Source organism: Equus quagga, chromosome 9 (genome assembly GCF_021613505.1).
Source record: "Equus quagga isolate Etosha38 chromosome 9, UCLA_HA_Equagga_1.0, whole genome shotgun sequence".
Classification (NCBI taxonomy): Eukaryota; Metazoa; Chordata; class Mammalia; order Perissodactyla; family Equidae; genus Equus; species Equus quagga.
This window is the reverse complement of record NC_060275.1, coordinates 106,721,503-106,737,353: the sequence shown is the minus strand read 5'-3', so window position 1 is coordinate 106,737,353 and position 15,851 is coordinate 106,721,503. Positions and strand designations below refer to the sequence as shown.

The 15,851-nt window shown below is 38.7% G+C and overlaps 1 protein-coding gene and 1 long non-coding RNA gene across 3 annotated transcripts in view; one reads left to right on the top strand and one right to left on the bottom strand.

Annotated features, from left to right (window-relative positions):
* Positions 1–15,851, top strand: part of LOC124244937 (uncharacterized) — a 120,313-nt gene that overhangs the window by 55,657 nt on the left and 48,805 nt on the right. The window lies entirely within an intron of this gene.
* On the bottom strand, positions 11,550–13,067 carry LOC124244936 (transcription initiation factor TFIID subunit 11-like). The gene is made up of 2 exons (XM_046671991.1): positions 13,011–13,067; positions 11,550–12,912 (listed from the first exon to the last, which is right to left on the bottom strand). Exon 2 carries the CDS (start codon positions 12,859–12,861, stop codon positions 12,238–12,240), a length of 624 nt encoding a protein of 207 aa, XP_046527947.1. The 5' UTR covers positions 12,862–12,912; positions 13,011–13,067; the 3' UTR covers positions 11,550–12,237.

Sequence of the window (15,851 nt, the reverse complement as noted above, 5' to 3'; positions counted from 1 at the left end):
AGAGCAGGACCAACTTAGATCCAGTAGAATGAAGAGTTGGAGTGGGTCTTCCTGGTCCATGTGACCCCTATGTTCTACCGTAAAAGGAACTCATCTTCCTTTTGCAACTAGTGAGTTTTCTTCCTGCATATTGTACAGCTAAAAAAAGGAAGCGTGTGAAAATAGCTTGTAAGCACAGTGCTTTTTTTTTTTAACCCCAGATTTATTTGAGTCATCACAGTGCTAATTCTGCTGATACCAACTTTATACTCAACAACAAATTTTGTAAAAATATAGAGGAAAGCTTATGGTCTCTGAATACTTTAGACATTTTCAACTGTGTAGCTACATTAAATATCTGTGTCATAATTAAAACAGTGCAATAGCACAAACCAAGGAGGAAATATAATCGTGAGACTTTGCTTGGTAGGCTTAGGACCATTAAGATATTGACTGGTTTTCTGAAAGGCTGTGGGGGTTAGGGAATCCCCTTATCATATCTAGAATAGAAAAATTCAGAATAGCTTAAAATACCAGACTTTGATTTCTAGGAAGGGAAGATTTGAATCTTATACATATTTATACCATTTCCTCCATGATGCCTACCATGTAGAAAAATGTTTAATAAATATTTGTTGAAAAATAATTGTTTGAGTGTGTAGTAGAATAAGTCTAAAAAGAGGGTGTCAAAGATCTAGAAAACAGGGAAGCATACTTTCCTTCCTTCTTTTGTTCGTTCATTGGTTCCTTCCTCCCTTCCTCCCCTCCTCCCTTCCTCCCTTCTTCTCTCTCTCCCTTCTTCCCTCTCTCTTATTCTCTTTCTTTCTTTCTCTCATTTTTTAATTTGAAAATTAACTATGTATCGTCTTCTTGGGGAACAACAGTTTCACCACTCCCCACTGCCAGTACCCTATAAATTGGATCCAAGAAGGTTCTGTTTGTTAGGAATACTTTTGAAAATATTTTGCAAAATAACAATGACCTTTCTAGCATAAGTTTTTCTTTTGTTTATTCGAACTGAGCATGGACTAGAAAAGGAAGTAATGTTTAAAAAAACATTATGAGGGGTTTTAGAGCAAGAATAACAGTAACGGGATCAAGAATGATGCCACATTTTAGTAAGAAAAGAAAGTTAAGTGCTTTTATCTTTTCAAAGCACGTCAATGGGGGTGGAGTGGTCAAGTTCATGCACTCCATTACAGCGGCTGGGGTTCTCTGGTTCAGATGCTGGGTGCGGATCCACACACTGCTCATCAAGCCATGCTGTGGGGACTTCACATATTGAAGAACTAGAATGACCTACAACTAGGATGTACAACTGTGTACTGGGGCTTTGGGGAGAAAAAAAAGGGAAGATTGGCAACAGATGTTAGCTAAGGGCCAATCTTCCTCAAAAAAAAAAAAATGATCTTGACACTGAGGCTTGGAAAGCAGATAAATGTGTTAAACAATGTGTCTGGACTTTTTCTCTGGAGCATTATGAAACATGAGCTGGTTCTCCCGTCTATGATGGTACATGTGGAAGGCTGTCAAATCTATGCAGGAAAGAGCAGATGGCTCTACTCACTAGCATCTCTTAGATGTGTAGTTTTGAAGAGTTAAACCCAGTAGCCTCTTCCAATGTTTCTTTTATCATGCATCTCATCAGTAAAATATTTTTGAATAACCCAACATACAGCTACTTATTTGTAGTCTTTATTCATGTGTGATAGTCATTTTGTATACTCAATATTAGTAAATGTTTAATTCTTTCTTTTTAGATAAAGATAAACAAATAGAAGTCAATATTTTTTCCTCCTGCCTCAATTGACTATCTTGCATACTTCTTAGGGCATATGGCCTCCCACCCCTACTCCACCTCAGACACTATTGATTCAGGCCTTTCTCTAGCCTGTGGGTAAAGAACCACATAGTTTTTAAGAGAAAAATGAAGAATAAAAGAAGCTTAGAGAAATTGAACCTTTCATTAGAGTACAGTGAGAGAGAACTGTATAGTTGATGTTTATCAAAACTGTATGTATTTGTGTTTGTTTTTTCCCAGTGTTTAACTTTCAATTTATGAATGGTTCTCATTCCTTGAATTGCAGTTTCTTTCTACTTGCAATCTGCCTGCCATGTCTCTAGTGATTGTCCCGAAGGTTGAAAAGGGAAGGTCCTATGTGGCTTGCAAAGGCTCTGGGATAAATATGTGTTGCTGGAGAAGAAGTAAAGGTTTTGAATTAAGCATGGATTTCACAGGGGTAGTTCTACCACATCTATCACCCTCATGTTAGTTAAGTGAAATTTTTATTTAACTCCAAAGCAGGATAAATTCCCAGAACTTTGAATATTCTATTATGGATTCAATTCGAAGCCCTGTTTTTGAAGATCATGATATTATTCTAATTGTTAATTCTATCCCTAAAGCTCCACTAAGTCAAGTGATTAGATTGCCCTTAAATTTATAGTAGGGGAAATATTCAGCAGTTTTAGTATTAGATGAACTTTTGTTTGATGTTGTCATATAAGCTCTAGATCTGGCTATTGTGTCCTGTACTCATTAAAGTCTCAGAACGTGAGTCAAAGAAACTTATCAAACTCTTGCCCAATTTTCACTTTACAATATTAAAATGTAGGTCCTTTAATACTTAATGTAATATTGATTAAAGCCCAATACAATAAAAAAGAAGGAAATCTATCAAAAAGAAAGTTTCTTTAACTGATTTGATTCAAGTAGGGACTAATATCTTCATATAAGAGAGTGGCTGCTAAATTCTTTAGTCAGAACCTAGGATCTTTGGGGCCCGACCTGGTGGCTGAGCGGTTAAGTCCGTGCGCTCCGCTGGGGCAGCCCAGGGTTTCGCCCGTTCGAATCCTGGGCACGGACATGGCAGCGCTCGTCAGGCCACGTTGAGGCGGCATCCGACATGCCACAACTAGAAGGACGTGCAACTAAGATATACAACTATGTGCTGGGGGGATTTGGGGAGATAAAGCAGAAAAAAAAAAAAAAGATTAGCAACAGTTGTTAGCTCAGGTGCCAATCTTTAAAAAAAGAAAAAAGAACCTAAGATCTTTGATTTTCTAAGATAAAATTTAGAATTAGTGAAGAAATGCAGACAAAGCAAGTTGCTTAGAATCTGAATCAGTTTAATGCTTATGTCATAAATAAATGGTCTAGGACATTGGTTTTCAATCTTTTCAAATTTTAAAATCTTTGTATCCTTCACACATTTTTATGTCAACATTTAAAGGTTTTCATTACCAAGTTTAAATAGTTGCAAATGATGTTTGGCATATTGTATATTGGGCATTTAAAAGTAAAATAGTAAATCATTCTTTTAAATTATTCAATTTAATGTCAGTAATATAGCAAATCATAATTTCTACTAAATTTTAAAAGGTATACTAAAAGCTCTTTAAGAGCCAGAAATTTTAGTGTCTATTTTATTCTCTGAACCAATTTCCATGCCCTCTCCCCAACAGAATTATGTCTTAGTGTAATATATTTTTATGCTTTAAATAACTTTATTGATCTCTCTTTGTGTTTTTCTGTAAAACAATTATATGTATAACATAAAAATGAAAATACAACAATATTTTCTATGAGCATAGGTTTTAAGCATTAGATATTTTCTTTGAAATTGACTTATCTTTAATATTATTATGAATAAGTAGTTTATCAAAATGACAAATAAGTTAAAGCATGATAAATATATATTAAAAATGAAATGGACTTCTAGTTTCTGGTCTGCCATGTAAAGAGCTTAGAAGTCATCACTCCAACCTAACAACAAGTAAAAAGCCAAACAAATTGAAAAATCAATTCTTCTTGGATCCTTCAGAGAAGTGAAATCACAGGGCAAAACCTTGCCTCCAAAATTAGAGAGATGGACAGATGGACACAGAGAATCACAACTCATCTGAGTAGAAACTCACGAGCAGAAACCTCTGAGGGAACAAGTAGTGAAGTGGGAAAATCTGAACCGTACTTGACAAACTTCTAGAGGCCCAGTGTGGACAAGTATGAGAGCTAAAACTCCAGGAGAACCCAGTCCTTGGATAGCTCTCTCACTTTTGTGAGTTTTACCTCCAGGAGCTCCACTGGGTTCTCACAGTAGAGATCAGAGAAAAAGTCCTTTGTGCTTCTGGCAGAGGGAGGAGAAAAGCAATCATTTAAAAATGTGCCAGAGCATTCTGGTTTCTTAGCAAAGCCTGATCTCAAGAGAAACTATTTTACCAGAGTCTAATCTGTTGGAGATTAATCAGAGCCTAATTGACCGGGAGGAAGGGAAATAGCTAACTTCAGCCCCCTCTAGCCTTCCACGTGGGAGAAGGAAAACACCCAACTCTAGCCCCCTCTAGCCATTCTGTCCCACCAAAGGGGGTGAAAAAAGTTGAGAAGCATTGTGAAGCTCACAGCCTACTGGTCCAGGCCCACTGAAAGACTGAGGCCTAATCATAAGACTATAGAATGCTATTTACCACAGTTCCCTTAACCGAACACATCATGTCTGCCTTCCAACAAAAATTGCAAGACATACTAAAGGACAAAAAACACAGTTTGATGAGGCAGAGCAAGAGGCCAGATATGGCAGGGATGTTGGAATTATCAGACCTGGAATTTAAAACAGCGATGATTAATATGCTAAGGGCTGTAATAGAAAAAGCAGACAACATGGAAGAACAGATCGGTAATGTAAGCAGAGAGATGGAAATACTAAAAAAGAAGCAAAGAAGAAAACTAGAGGTAAAAAACACTATAACAGAAATGAAGAATGCCTTTAATGGGCTCATTAGTAGCCTGGACATGGCTGAGGAAAGAATCTCTGAGCTATAGCATATATTGATAGAAAGTTCCAAAACTGAAAAGCAATGAGAAACAAGACTGAACAAGATGGAACAGAATATCCAAGAACTGTGGAACCATGACAAGAGGTGTAACACAAGTTAATGGGAATACCAGAAAAAGAAGAAAGAGAGAAAAGAACAGACGCAATATCTGAAGCAGCAATGACTGAGAAAGTCCTCAAATAAATGCCAGAAACCAAACCACAGATTCAGGAAGCTCAGTGAATATCAAACAGGGTAAATGGAAACCAAAACAAAACAACAAACTAGAAAAACTGGATCCAGGCATATCATATTCAAACTGCAGAAACTCAAAGATAAAGACAAAATCTTGAAAGAAAACAGAGGGCAAAAGCACATACATAGAGAGGAGCAAAGATAAGAATTATATCTGAATTCTCTTCAGAAATTATGAAAGCAAGAAGAGAGTGGAACAAAATGTTTTAAGGGTGGAGAGGGGAAAAAACCACACCAACTTACATTCTGTCTCCTGCAAAATTATCCTTCAAAAGTGAAGGAGAAATAAAGACTTTCTCAGACAAACAAAAATAGAGGAAATTCATTGCCAGTAGATCTGCCTTATAAGAATTCTTAAAAATTCTTAAGAATGCCTTAAAAAATTCTTCAGAGGAAAGAAAATAGGTATAGGTCCGAAATTTGGGTCTACATGAAGAAAGGAAGACCATTAGAAAAGAATTAAGTGAAGGGAAAATGAAAATTTTCTTTCTTATTCTTAATTGATCTAACAGAGAACACTTTGTTCAAAATAATAACAGCAACAGTGTATTTGATGATAATAGTTTATGTATAAGGGAAATGAATGATAGCACTGATACAAGGGATGAGAGTCAGGAATTTTAAATATTTTGTTATTATAATGTATTTGCACTACCTGTAAAGGAGTGTAGTGTTATTTGAATGTGTACTTTGTTGTAAATGGATATTGCAAACTGTAGGGCAACCACAAAAGGAAGTTCAGAAAAGAAATGTAATTGATATGCTAAGAAGGGAGATAAAATGGAACCATATGAAATGCTCAAATATGGTAGAAAAATAGTGGAATACAAAACTAGGAACAAAGAACAAGAACAAGAAATAAAACAGTAACATACATGGTAGCTATTAATCAAACTATATCAATAATCTCTTTAAATGTCAATGGCCTAAATATACCAATCAAAAACAGAGATCATTATGGGCTGGCCCAGTGGCATGGTGGTTAAGTTCGCATGCTCCACTTTGATGGCCCAAGTTTGTGGTTCAGATCCTGGGCATGGACTTATACACTGCTCGTTAAACCATGCTGTGGCAGTGTCCCATATCTAAGAAACAGAGGAAGATTGGCACAGATGTTAGCATAGGGACAATCTTCCTCAAGCAAAAAGAGGAAGATTGGCAACAGATGTTAGCTCAGGGCCACTCTTCCTCATACACAAAAAAACCAAACAGAGATCATTCGAGTGGATCAAAAAACAAGACCCAACAACATGTAGTTTAAAAGAAATTCACTTTAAATTGGAAGACACATATAGATGAAAAGTAAAGGCATGGAGAAAGATACACTATGCTAACACTACTCAAAAGAAAGCCAGAGTAGCTACACTAATTTCAGATCAAACCAAATTCAAGGCAAAGAAAATTATCAGCGATAAATAGAACTGTTACATAATGATAAAAGGATCAATTCTCTAAGAAGACAGCAATCCTTAATGAGTATGTGCCTAACAACAGAGTGCCAAAATACAGGAGGAAAAACTGATAGAACTGCAAGGAGAAATAGATGAATCCACTATTAAATTTGGAGACTTAAATACTCCTTTATCAGTCATTGATAGACCTTGCAGGAGACAACCATTAAGGACGTAGTTAAACTCAGCACCGTCACTCCACTGGCTATAATTGACATCTATAGACCATTTCATCCAACAATGGTGGAATGCATTGTCTATTCAAGATCATATGGAACGTAATAAAGGAATGTGATAAATACCTCTATGCCCACAAATTTGATAACCTAGATCAAATGAACCAATTTCTTTTTTCTTTTTTTGCAGGGGAAGATTTGCTCTAAGCTAACATCTGTTGCCAATCTTCATCCTTTTTTTTTTTCCCCCCCCCCCCCCCCCGAAAGCCCCAGGACATAGTTGTATATATTTGTAAATTCTTCTGGTTCTTCTATGTGGGCCACCACCACAGCATGGCTACTGACAGATGAGTGATGGGGTTCTGCGTCTGGTAACCAAAGTGGAGCATGCCAAACTTAACCACTAGGCCATCAGGGCTTTCTCCAAATGGACCAATTTCTTGAAAGACATAATCTGCCAAAACTCACACATGAAGAAATAGACAATCTGAATAGGACTGTATCTATTAAAGAAATTGAACCAATAATTAATAACCATCTGTAACGGAAAACATCTGGTTTGGATTAGTTCACTGGTGAATTCTACCAAACATTTAGCGAAGGAATTATACCAATTCTCTACAATTTTTTCCAGAAGACAGAAGCTGAGGGAATACTTTCTAACTAACTTATTTATCTATTTATTTATTTATTTTTTTTAAAGATTGGCACCTGAGCTAACAACCGTTGCCAATCTTCCTTTTTTTTTTAAAGATTGGCACCTTGGCTAACAACTGTTGCCAATCTTTTTTTTTTTTTCTGCTTTATCTCCCCAACCCCACCCTGTACACAGTTGTATATCTTAGTTGCAGGTCCTTCTAGTTGTGGGAACTAACTAATTTATAAGAACAGCTTTACCCTAATACCGAAAGGACTGTTATCCATTACCAGATAACAAAATACACAAAATAAAGAAAGAGCTCTTAAGACTCAGCAATAAGAAAATAAACTGAATTAAAAATGGGCAAAAGACCTGAACAGCCACTTTCACCAAAGAAGATACACAGATGGCAAATAAGCCTGTGAAAATATGCTCAATATCATATATCATTAGGGAACTGCAAATTAAAACAGCAATGAGATGTCCTTACACATCTATTAGAATGGCCGAAATCCAGCTGATGACATCAAATGCTTCTTAAGATGTGGGGCAACAGGACTCTCATTCATTGCTGGTGGGAATGCAAAATACTAAAGCCACTGCTATGGACTAAGTTTCATCTTCCCCAAATTCCTATGCTGAAGTCCTTCATAGGTTAGCCTAGCCTACCTTAAACATGCTCAGAACACTTATATTAGCCCACAGTTGGGCAAAATCATCTAACACAAAGCATATTGTACAATAAAATGTTGAAGATCTCATGCATTTATTGAATACTGAAAGTGAAAAACAGAATGGTTGGATGGGTACAGAATGATTGTAAATGTGTCAGTAGTTTACCCTCCTGATCGCATGGGGTACGTTCCTGTCTACAAAGGCCAATGAAAACCAGAGGAATAAATGCAGATGAACAGCACATTTCCTCCATCAGCTGAACTTGAGAACAACTACATGCCTCAAATTTTGTAGGTTTAATCTAATCTGGAAGCAGAAAGAGAATATGTAAAGTTCATACTCAGTGGCCTTTTGAAAATGTCCAAATATTTTACTGGCATTTTTTTATTTTCAAGAGTATATATATATATTTTAATCTCTAGAGTACTTATAGAAAAGGAATCCCCTAATAGTCTTATATACTATCCATATTACTTCTTGCACGGAACTCATAGACATTTCTAAGAGTTTTGGTTTTATTTTTTTTTTTGGAAATGCACCTATTGATGAGATGGATAAGGATGTTTTCCCTAATCAGTTCACATATCCAGGTGAGCATATTTCTTTTTGCTAAAATGAGATCCCATTCTGCGTCATCTGTTCCTTTTTTGCTTGCTTTTAAAGGTGTAAGAACTGAAAAACCTGTTTTATCACAGCCATGACACTCAATTAATGAAATTTCTTCTGATTTATAATCCACAAATCACACAGTGATCCAGCTTCAAAATTATTTTTAGTGACCTATGAATTGACAATTCAATTAGGACCTCCTACTATTTGGTTGAAAACAAAGCATTTGCAGCCATCTATGTTGAAAAATGGATGTTTTCTCAGTCACTATGGTCATTCACTCTCTCAATTTCTGCGAAAAATACCAAAAAGTGTGAATTATATCTGTTATTCTTTTACCTGGATGAGCCATGTTTGTTTTACTTAGAAAGTGTTCATAAATTTAAATAGTGTTAATTTTGATTCCTTTTACTATAGGAGTATATTTGTTAAAAGGCCATAATCTCATTAGTAATGCATTCTTTTTCTTTTTTCTGATTTAACCAGACATAAACACTTAACTGAGAATGACAGGAAACATATGACAATTTGTCCAACTGTAAGGTACAACTTTTCTTGGCTATAATTTTTGCCACAATCTGCTGACCAACTCTGTCTCCATTTTATGCTTGCTTCTGCCATTTTATGCATCACTATTGTGGCATCTAAATAGGCAATTAACTAAATTGAAGTGTTGGCTTTGGCAAGCAACACCTTTAGCCATCAATAGCACCCTGGGAATTATAATCTTTTCTGGAGTTTTGTAAAATTCTCTGGCTTCTGCGGAGTACTGCTCATTCTTAAGAGGTTTCCAAGGCCAATTGTGTTGACTGTGTGTAAAACTCTATGTTGTCAGATTTCTGCTTGAAAATATTTTTAAGGTATGCATTTTATGTCAGGAAAGTCCATAAGAAAAATCGTTTCATCTTATCGTTAACAATCCTATCATAGGTATCTTCCTGGGCAGCAATACATTACAATAGGAGGCCACTCAACAGAGGTTGTGCTCCCTCTCATTTCCCCAAAGTACGATATATCTGAATGCAGAAAATCCCCACATAGGCAAAAGAACTTGCTTCTAATGCCATATTGTGTCTTTAATAAAACTGCAGGTATAATTTGGAAAGACCTGAAGCCCTTCCAAGAGTTTACTATCCTTTGGCCTCTAAAGTCTTTCCTGAAAGCAGGATTGTAAATCATGCCATTGTTTGGTATGCCAGCAAGTTTTTACAGCCCAGACAACTGCATCATAATAATATCAGAATGAGTAAGAGGCATGCCTTTCTTTTGCCAAGAAGAAAGAGGGCAGTTATGAAGGAAAAGAAGTGCTGGCATAAAAACTTTTTTCAGGGAAATTTACCAGAAGATCAATTTCAAGGAGAGGGGACATATGAGTATTGAAATCTAGAAAGGGCTCCTCTGAATGCATGAGTGCTACAGGAGCCAGAAGACCTTGTCAGCTGTGCATCCAACTGACACCATCACTGCTCCCTGCCAGATTCTGATCCCCACCTCCACCCGCTTGGGTTAGGTTCTCTCTGCTTCCACTGTTCAGAAAGCCACAAACATGCCTTGTGTACCCAGAAAACATTTTCCAAGACTTCCCCACTGAACATGGGGAGAGGAATGAGCTGAGAGCCATGTAAAGATTGGGAGAATTTGAATCCCTGCATCTTCCTTCCTTCCTGTCTCTATCACTTTATGTCCTGAGACAGTCCTCCCAGCGCCTTCCAAGAACCTGCAACCTCCATCTCTCTGTCTCCTGGTCTAGCTCGTTACAACCATTGATGTGGGAAGTTGGTAAATGAGAGTGTAACAGAATATGATGGTGTGAAATAGAATTTGCTGATTCTTGCTATACTTTGAAAACCTACTATAACCAAAACACCAAAACAATCACAGGTTCTATCTATGATAGGTCCCAATTAAAATGCAAAAAGTAAATATAAGAGGAAACAAAATTACATTTTGTGGGAGTGTATTTTTGGCTTTAGGAAGAGAAGAATGGCGGTAATTACCCATTCCGCATTAGAGCTGCCCGGTGGGGGCTGTTATACCTTTTTGCCTGTGTTTACTCTGTGTTTCGGGGGGCACCTGGCAGAGTTAAACAGACCGAAATAGTGATATGGACATCTGAGCTGTGCTGTGAATGTTGATAGCCACTTGAAAATAAATCTCAGAGCTTTATTTTATAATGAAGAAGTGCTCTCTTGTACAACGCGTGCCCAAGTAGAATATGCACCAATTTTGCAAGTCCTGATGCGCCTCCGCAGTCCCGCGTCGCTCCCCTGCTGCTTTACCCAGGTTTTCATTTCTAAGGGCATTCTTGGTACAATGACTAAAATCAAGTGTATTTTAAGACAATGTTTTGAAATAAATGTTGATGCCTATAGAAACACTGGCAATTTCACACAGTATAGCAAACAGAAACTGCACAAACAACCATAATGTAATTTAGTTATTTTCCAAGTGGCTTTGGGGGGTCCGAGTTTTTCTTTAGTCTTATATGAGGCTCCAAGACTACGTTACTGCTTTAATATGGTCAAAAGTCACTGACAAAACGCTGTGGGAAGGAAAATGAAAATACAGATCTTCCTAGACTTATGACGGGGTTATGTCCCGATAAACCCATTGTAAGTTGAAAATATCATAAACTGAAAATGCATTTAATACACCTAACCTACAGAACATCATAGCTTAACCCAGCCTACCTTAAACATGCTCAGAACACTTACATCAGCCTACAGTTGAGCAGAATCACCTAACACAAAGCCTATTTTATAACAGTGTTGAATATCTCATGCAATTTATTGAATACTGAAAGTGAAAACAGAATGGTTGGATGGGTGCAGAATGGTTGTAAGTGTATCGGTGGTTTTCCCCCGTGATCGCGGGGCTGACTGGGAACTGCTGCTGCCCAGCATCACGAGAGAGGATGTACTGCATCTCACTAGTCTGGGAAAAGATGGAAATTCAAAATTTGAAGTATAGTTTTTACTGAAAGCATATCACTTTCGCACCCTTGTAAAGTCAAAAAATCTAAGTCGAACCATTCTAAGTCTGGGACCATCTGTAGCCATTTTAGAGACAAAAAGGATTTATGATTTTATTTTTATTTTTGCAAATTGGAAAACAGTTTAATGATCACACAAATAAAAGCCAAAATAACCTTAAATATTGACAAAGCCAAACTACTTCACTTCTGCTGTTATCCCCATATTCTTCAGGGTAAAGGATCACAAGTGAAAAATTTCTGGTTGTTTCAACTTCCTAAACCACGTGTAAGAAACAGCCTTGCTCATGGCAACTTCCAGCTTCAGTGTGAGACCATCACAGCTCCCTTGGAAGGGTTTTTTTCTCTTTCAAAGTAGTTTCCAGACCAGAGGATCCCAGGGCCCTGTGCCTTTCTTCCTCTAACCACCAGAAAGAGGGAAATGCTCAACAGGCCCTAAGAGGTCAGGATATTAAGTCAAGGCCAGTATTAAACAGGCTGCTGGCCTTTTCTACGTGGAATCAATATCAGAGTTTTCAGAAAGACGTTAAAATCCTGGGTAAATCCATGGTGGCCTGACATACAGAAGGGGCATGGCATGGTCTCAGGCCATAGAAAGTCTGCAACCAGTACTCGTTCCTTCACCAACAGGCCCTTCCTGACTTTGGCCTAGAAGAATAGGATCTTCTTGCCCTTGACGTTGGGAATTTGCCCCTTGCAGTTCAACCTCCGAACAGCCTCCCTCAGATGCTTCGGTTGGAGTGGGGGGGTTTCCCCCCAACTCTCGCACACGTCCAGGGCCTCTTCTACCACCTCCCCGACGAAGACCTTGGCCATTCCGGACATGGCAATGACCACGTTCTGGGACACCGACCTGCCCGCTATGGTCTGGATCAGACTTCTCATGGTTTCTTGCCGGAAAGCTGACCGGCGGTACATTTCATAACGATTCTGCTGCTCCTCGCTCAAAGACGACAGCAGGATTTTCATCCTTTGAACCTCCTCTTCATCCACTTTCTCTTTTGTCTCCTTCTCTGTTTTGGTATTTCTTTTTAGTCTTTTGGCTGCAGGAGGAAATAATGAGGCGTCTTCCCTTTCACCTGCCATTAGATCTGAGCCGTCCGGACACCGGAGCTCGCCTTCGTCTTCGGAGGCTTCCTTCAATTCCCTAAATTGGTCTCCAGGGATTCCGTCCTTGTCGTTGGCCCCGAGGACCATGGGGACAGCTGGCATCTCACCTGACACACTTGTGTCCCCATCTTTGTCCGAGAGCGACGTGCTGGCCTTGAGCATCCCGGTGCTGGAAGACGTGGGCTTTTGCGCCAGGGTTGTCTGATCAGCGACCTACAATGAGAACGTTGAGAAGAGCTTAGATTAGTTTTACAGCGATGTACAACAAATTCCCAGAAATTTAGCACCTTAAACAAACCCCACTGACTTACCGGTTTACAATCTGGTCAGAAATCTCGCACTGGGTCCTTCTTCCAAGCCAGCAGTGGAGAAGCTCCCTCACGTGTAGTCGCATCAGAGCGCGGAACTCTCTGACTTCAGGAGGGGCCCAGTACCTTATAAAGGGCTCCCAGGATGCGATCAGAGCCACCCGAGAATCTCACTGGATCTCCTCAGTCACCTGATTCCTAACCTAATCACGCTGTGCAGGGTTCCGCTGACGCACACAGGAAGGGCGAGGCACAGGATGTGTCCCCTAAGGGCTGGCACCGTGCCATCTCTTAGAATTCTGTCTGCTACAGAGTTCCTGAAAGTTTACATTTCGTGGTAATAACGGAAACATTTGCAGTAAAAAGAAGACATATCTATAAAGCTGCATTTTAGAAAACCTAAATGGCTGCACAATTACCTCAATTAATTAGGCAGCATGTCCATTTTCAGGTGCTTTGAGAACATGTTGGGCTGGGGAGGGCAAAACAGCAAACCTAAATAGCCGTTCCTCTAGCTACTTCCTGGGCGGGGCTGAGATGGCCGTTTGGCACTCTTCTCCCAAAGAGGGCTATGCGGAATTCCCCTCGGGGGCTTGTGGGGAAGCTTAAGCTTTCCTAATAAATTAGACTTATACCACTTCACTGACCCCTCTACCGCTTCTTCTGTGTTGAACGTGGATGTGATGCCTGGAGCTGAGCCATCCTTCTTGCTATCAGGATGGAAATGCCATGAAGCCCAAGGTGGCGGCTCCTCTCCTCACGGAGCTGCTGAACCAATGCCAGAGCTACTACTTGCAGACTTCTGGCTTCCTGGGAAAATAAGCCCCTAAATTAATCTACTGTTAAAAGACTTTTCTGGTACTTGCGGCTGAAAGTTATGACAACTGATATAAATCATGTTTAATGTCCTAAAGAACATGAAATTCCATGACATCAAATTCACGGAATGAGTAAACACCACGGCTTTTGTATGCAGTTTTACCATGACTTTTTATAATAATTATTTGATAAAAAATAGTATGTTATTAAGGATTGAATCCTATGGCATTAGCTGGGAGTGCTTTGGGAGTTTAGGCTGCCATTTTTGATTGAGCTTTGTTGTCAGTGCCGGTTTGGATTTTAAAAAAATTGACTTGTTGAAGGACAATTGGGCATGTCTACAGATAGAACAAGTATTGAGAAATTGTTAAAAATAAGATTTTTTACTTATGAAGTGTATAATGAATGCTAAATATTGAGTCTTAGACATAAGTTAATGTGTTATATTGTATAAGTAAGAAGAGTGAAATTTGACACCAAGAAATGTTACCTCTTTAAAGTAATCTTGGGTATCCAGATTGATCAGATTTCGATTGCCAGTGAGTCAAAGGAAAGACTTTGCCTACATGGCAGAATGACATACAATGGACACCATTACAAGAGACATGGAGTAGGGTATTGAGTCAAAGAGACATTAATACATGATGAAACAATTAATTTTGTCACTCATTCATGATTCTTCCAAAACAAACATAAAAGACACCAAACAGATATTGATGAACTCATTAAGTACATCAAAATATTTCGTACTACTTTTTTAGCTAAGTTGGTTAAGTACAATATTAATGAGGTCAAGATCATATCTTAGATCCCTGGGTAGCCTAGCTAATTTGCACAAAGGAAATTACATTTTATAAGCATGGATTCTACGACTAACTTAGATCACTTATGAAATATATGTCACTGATCATAAAGGACAAGGGAGGAAAAGTACACAGAAGTTTCAGGGAAAAATCTATGATTATTACTGAGCAACAACTTTAAACACCTGAAAGTATAGAATTGCAGAAAGTAAATGTATCATAGAGTTTTATAGCTCAGTGGTTTTCGACAAATACTGTTAATTGCAGAATTGTTTGTTCAAAGACTTCTTTGGATGTCCAATACATAAAACAGAGAGTTGCCCTGGCTGATGAGGAAGTAACTGAGGGGTCTGCAAACCAACAGCCTGGTGATTCTTATGCCTGTCTCCTCCTCTGGCCTCCATCCTTTCATCTTCCACCAAAACCATCCTCTCAAATAATTTTTAAAATGTGAGAAGAGGAGTTCTGTGAAGCACAGTTGTTAAAACACTGATCTAGCCAGACGCTCTCATTTCAGAAATCAGGAAATGCCAACTGGTCTGAGATCATCCAGTCAGGCACTGGCAAATCTGCTACTAAAACTCAGGTAGTGGAATTCTTTCTGTATCGTATAACTCAATAATTCACATTTATTTATCTCCCACATAACAGACAGTTGATCATTCCAGATGGGTGAGTAGCTGCGCTCCACGTTGTTAGTTATTCAGGGATCCATGTTGTTCCAGTTATGGTATTCCATCATCACCTTGGGCAGGGTCATCATCTCCACGAGGGAAAGTTGATTGCAAAGGATTCCAGTTGGCACTAAGAAGAGAGTGTAGACGAGGCATGCCCCTGAAATTGAGACCTAGGCCTGAGAGTAGAACCTAAAGACATGGCCATACCTTTAACTACAAATGAGGCTGGGTGGCCACATGCAGAGGAGAAGGGAAGACAGATTTTGGAGGACAAGTGGGAGTCTCTGTCACAGAGCCCTGTCGATTCCAACAATTGTGGAACAGATGCACAATTTTCAGTTCTAATAGTAAAATTATGTTTGGGAAATCTTCAAAATCCTTTCATATCTGTTTCTCACTAGATCCTCATGAAAACCTAATGAAGTCGAAAGAGCAGGAATATCCATGCCTGTGTCAAAAGTGAGCGGTAGGCTTTAGGAAGTACAGCAATAGCAGCCTTTTAAGATAAGATTTTGTAACACATTAGTACTACTCCCAGCATGGCT

Bases quoted from the DNA above. Each gene is read 5' to 3' on its own strand.
- LOC124244936 (XM_046671991.1), bottom strand. From the start codon at position 12,861: ATGCTCAAGGCCAGCACGTCGCTCTCGGACAAAGATGGGGACACAAGT.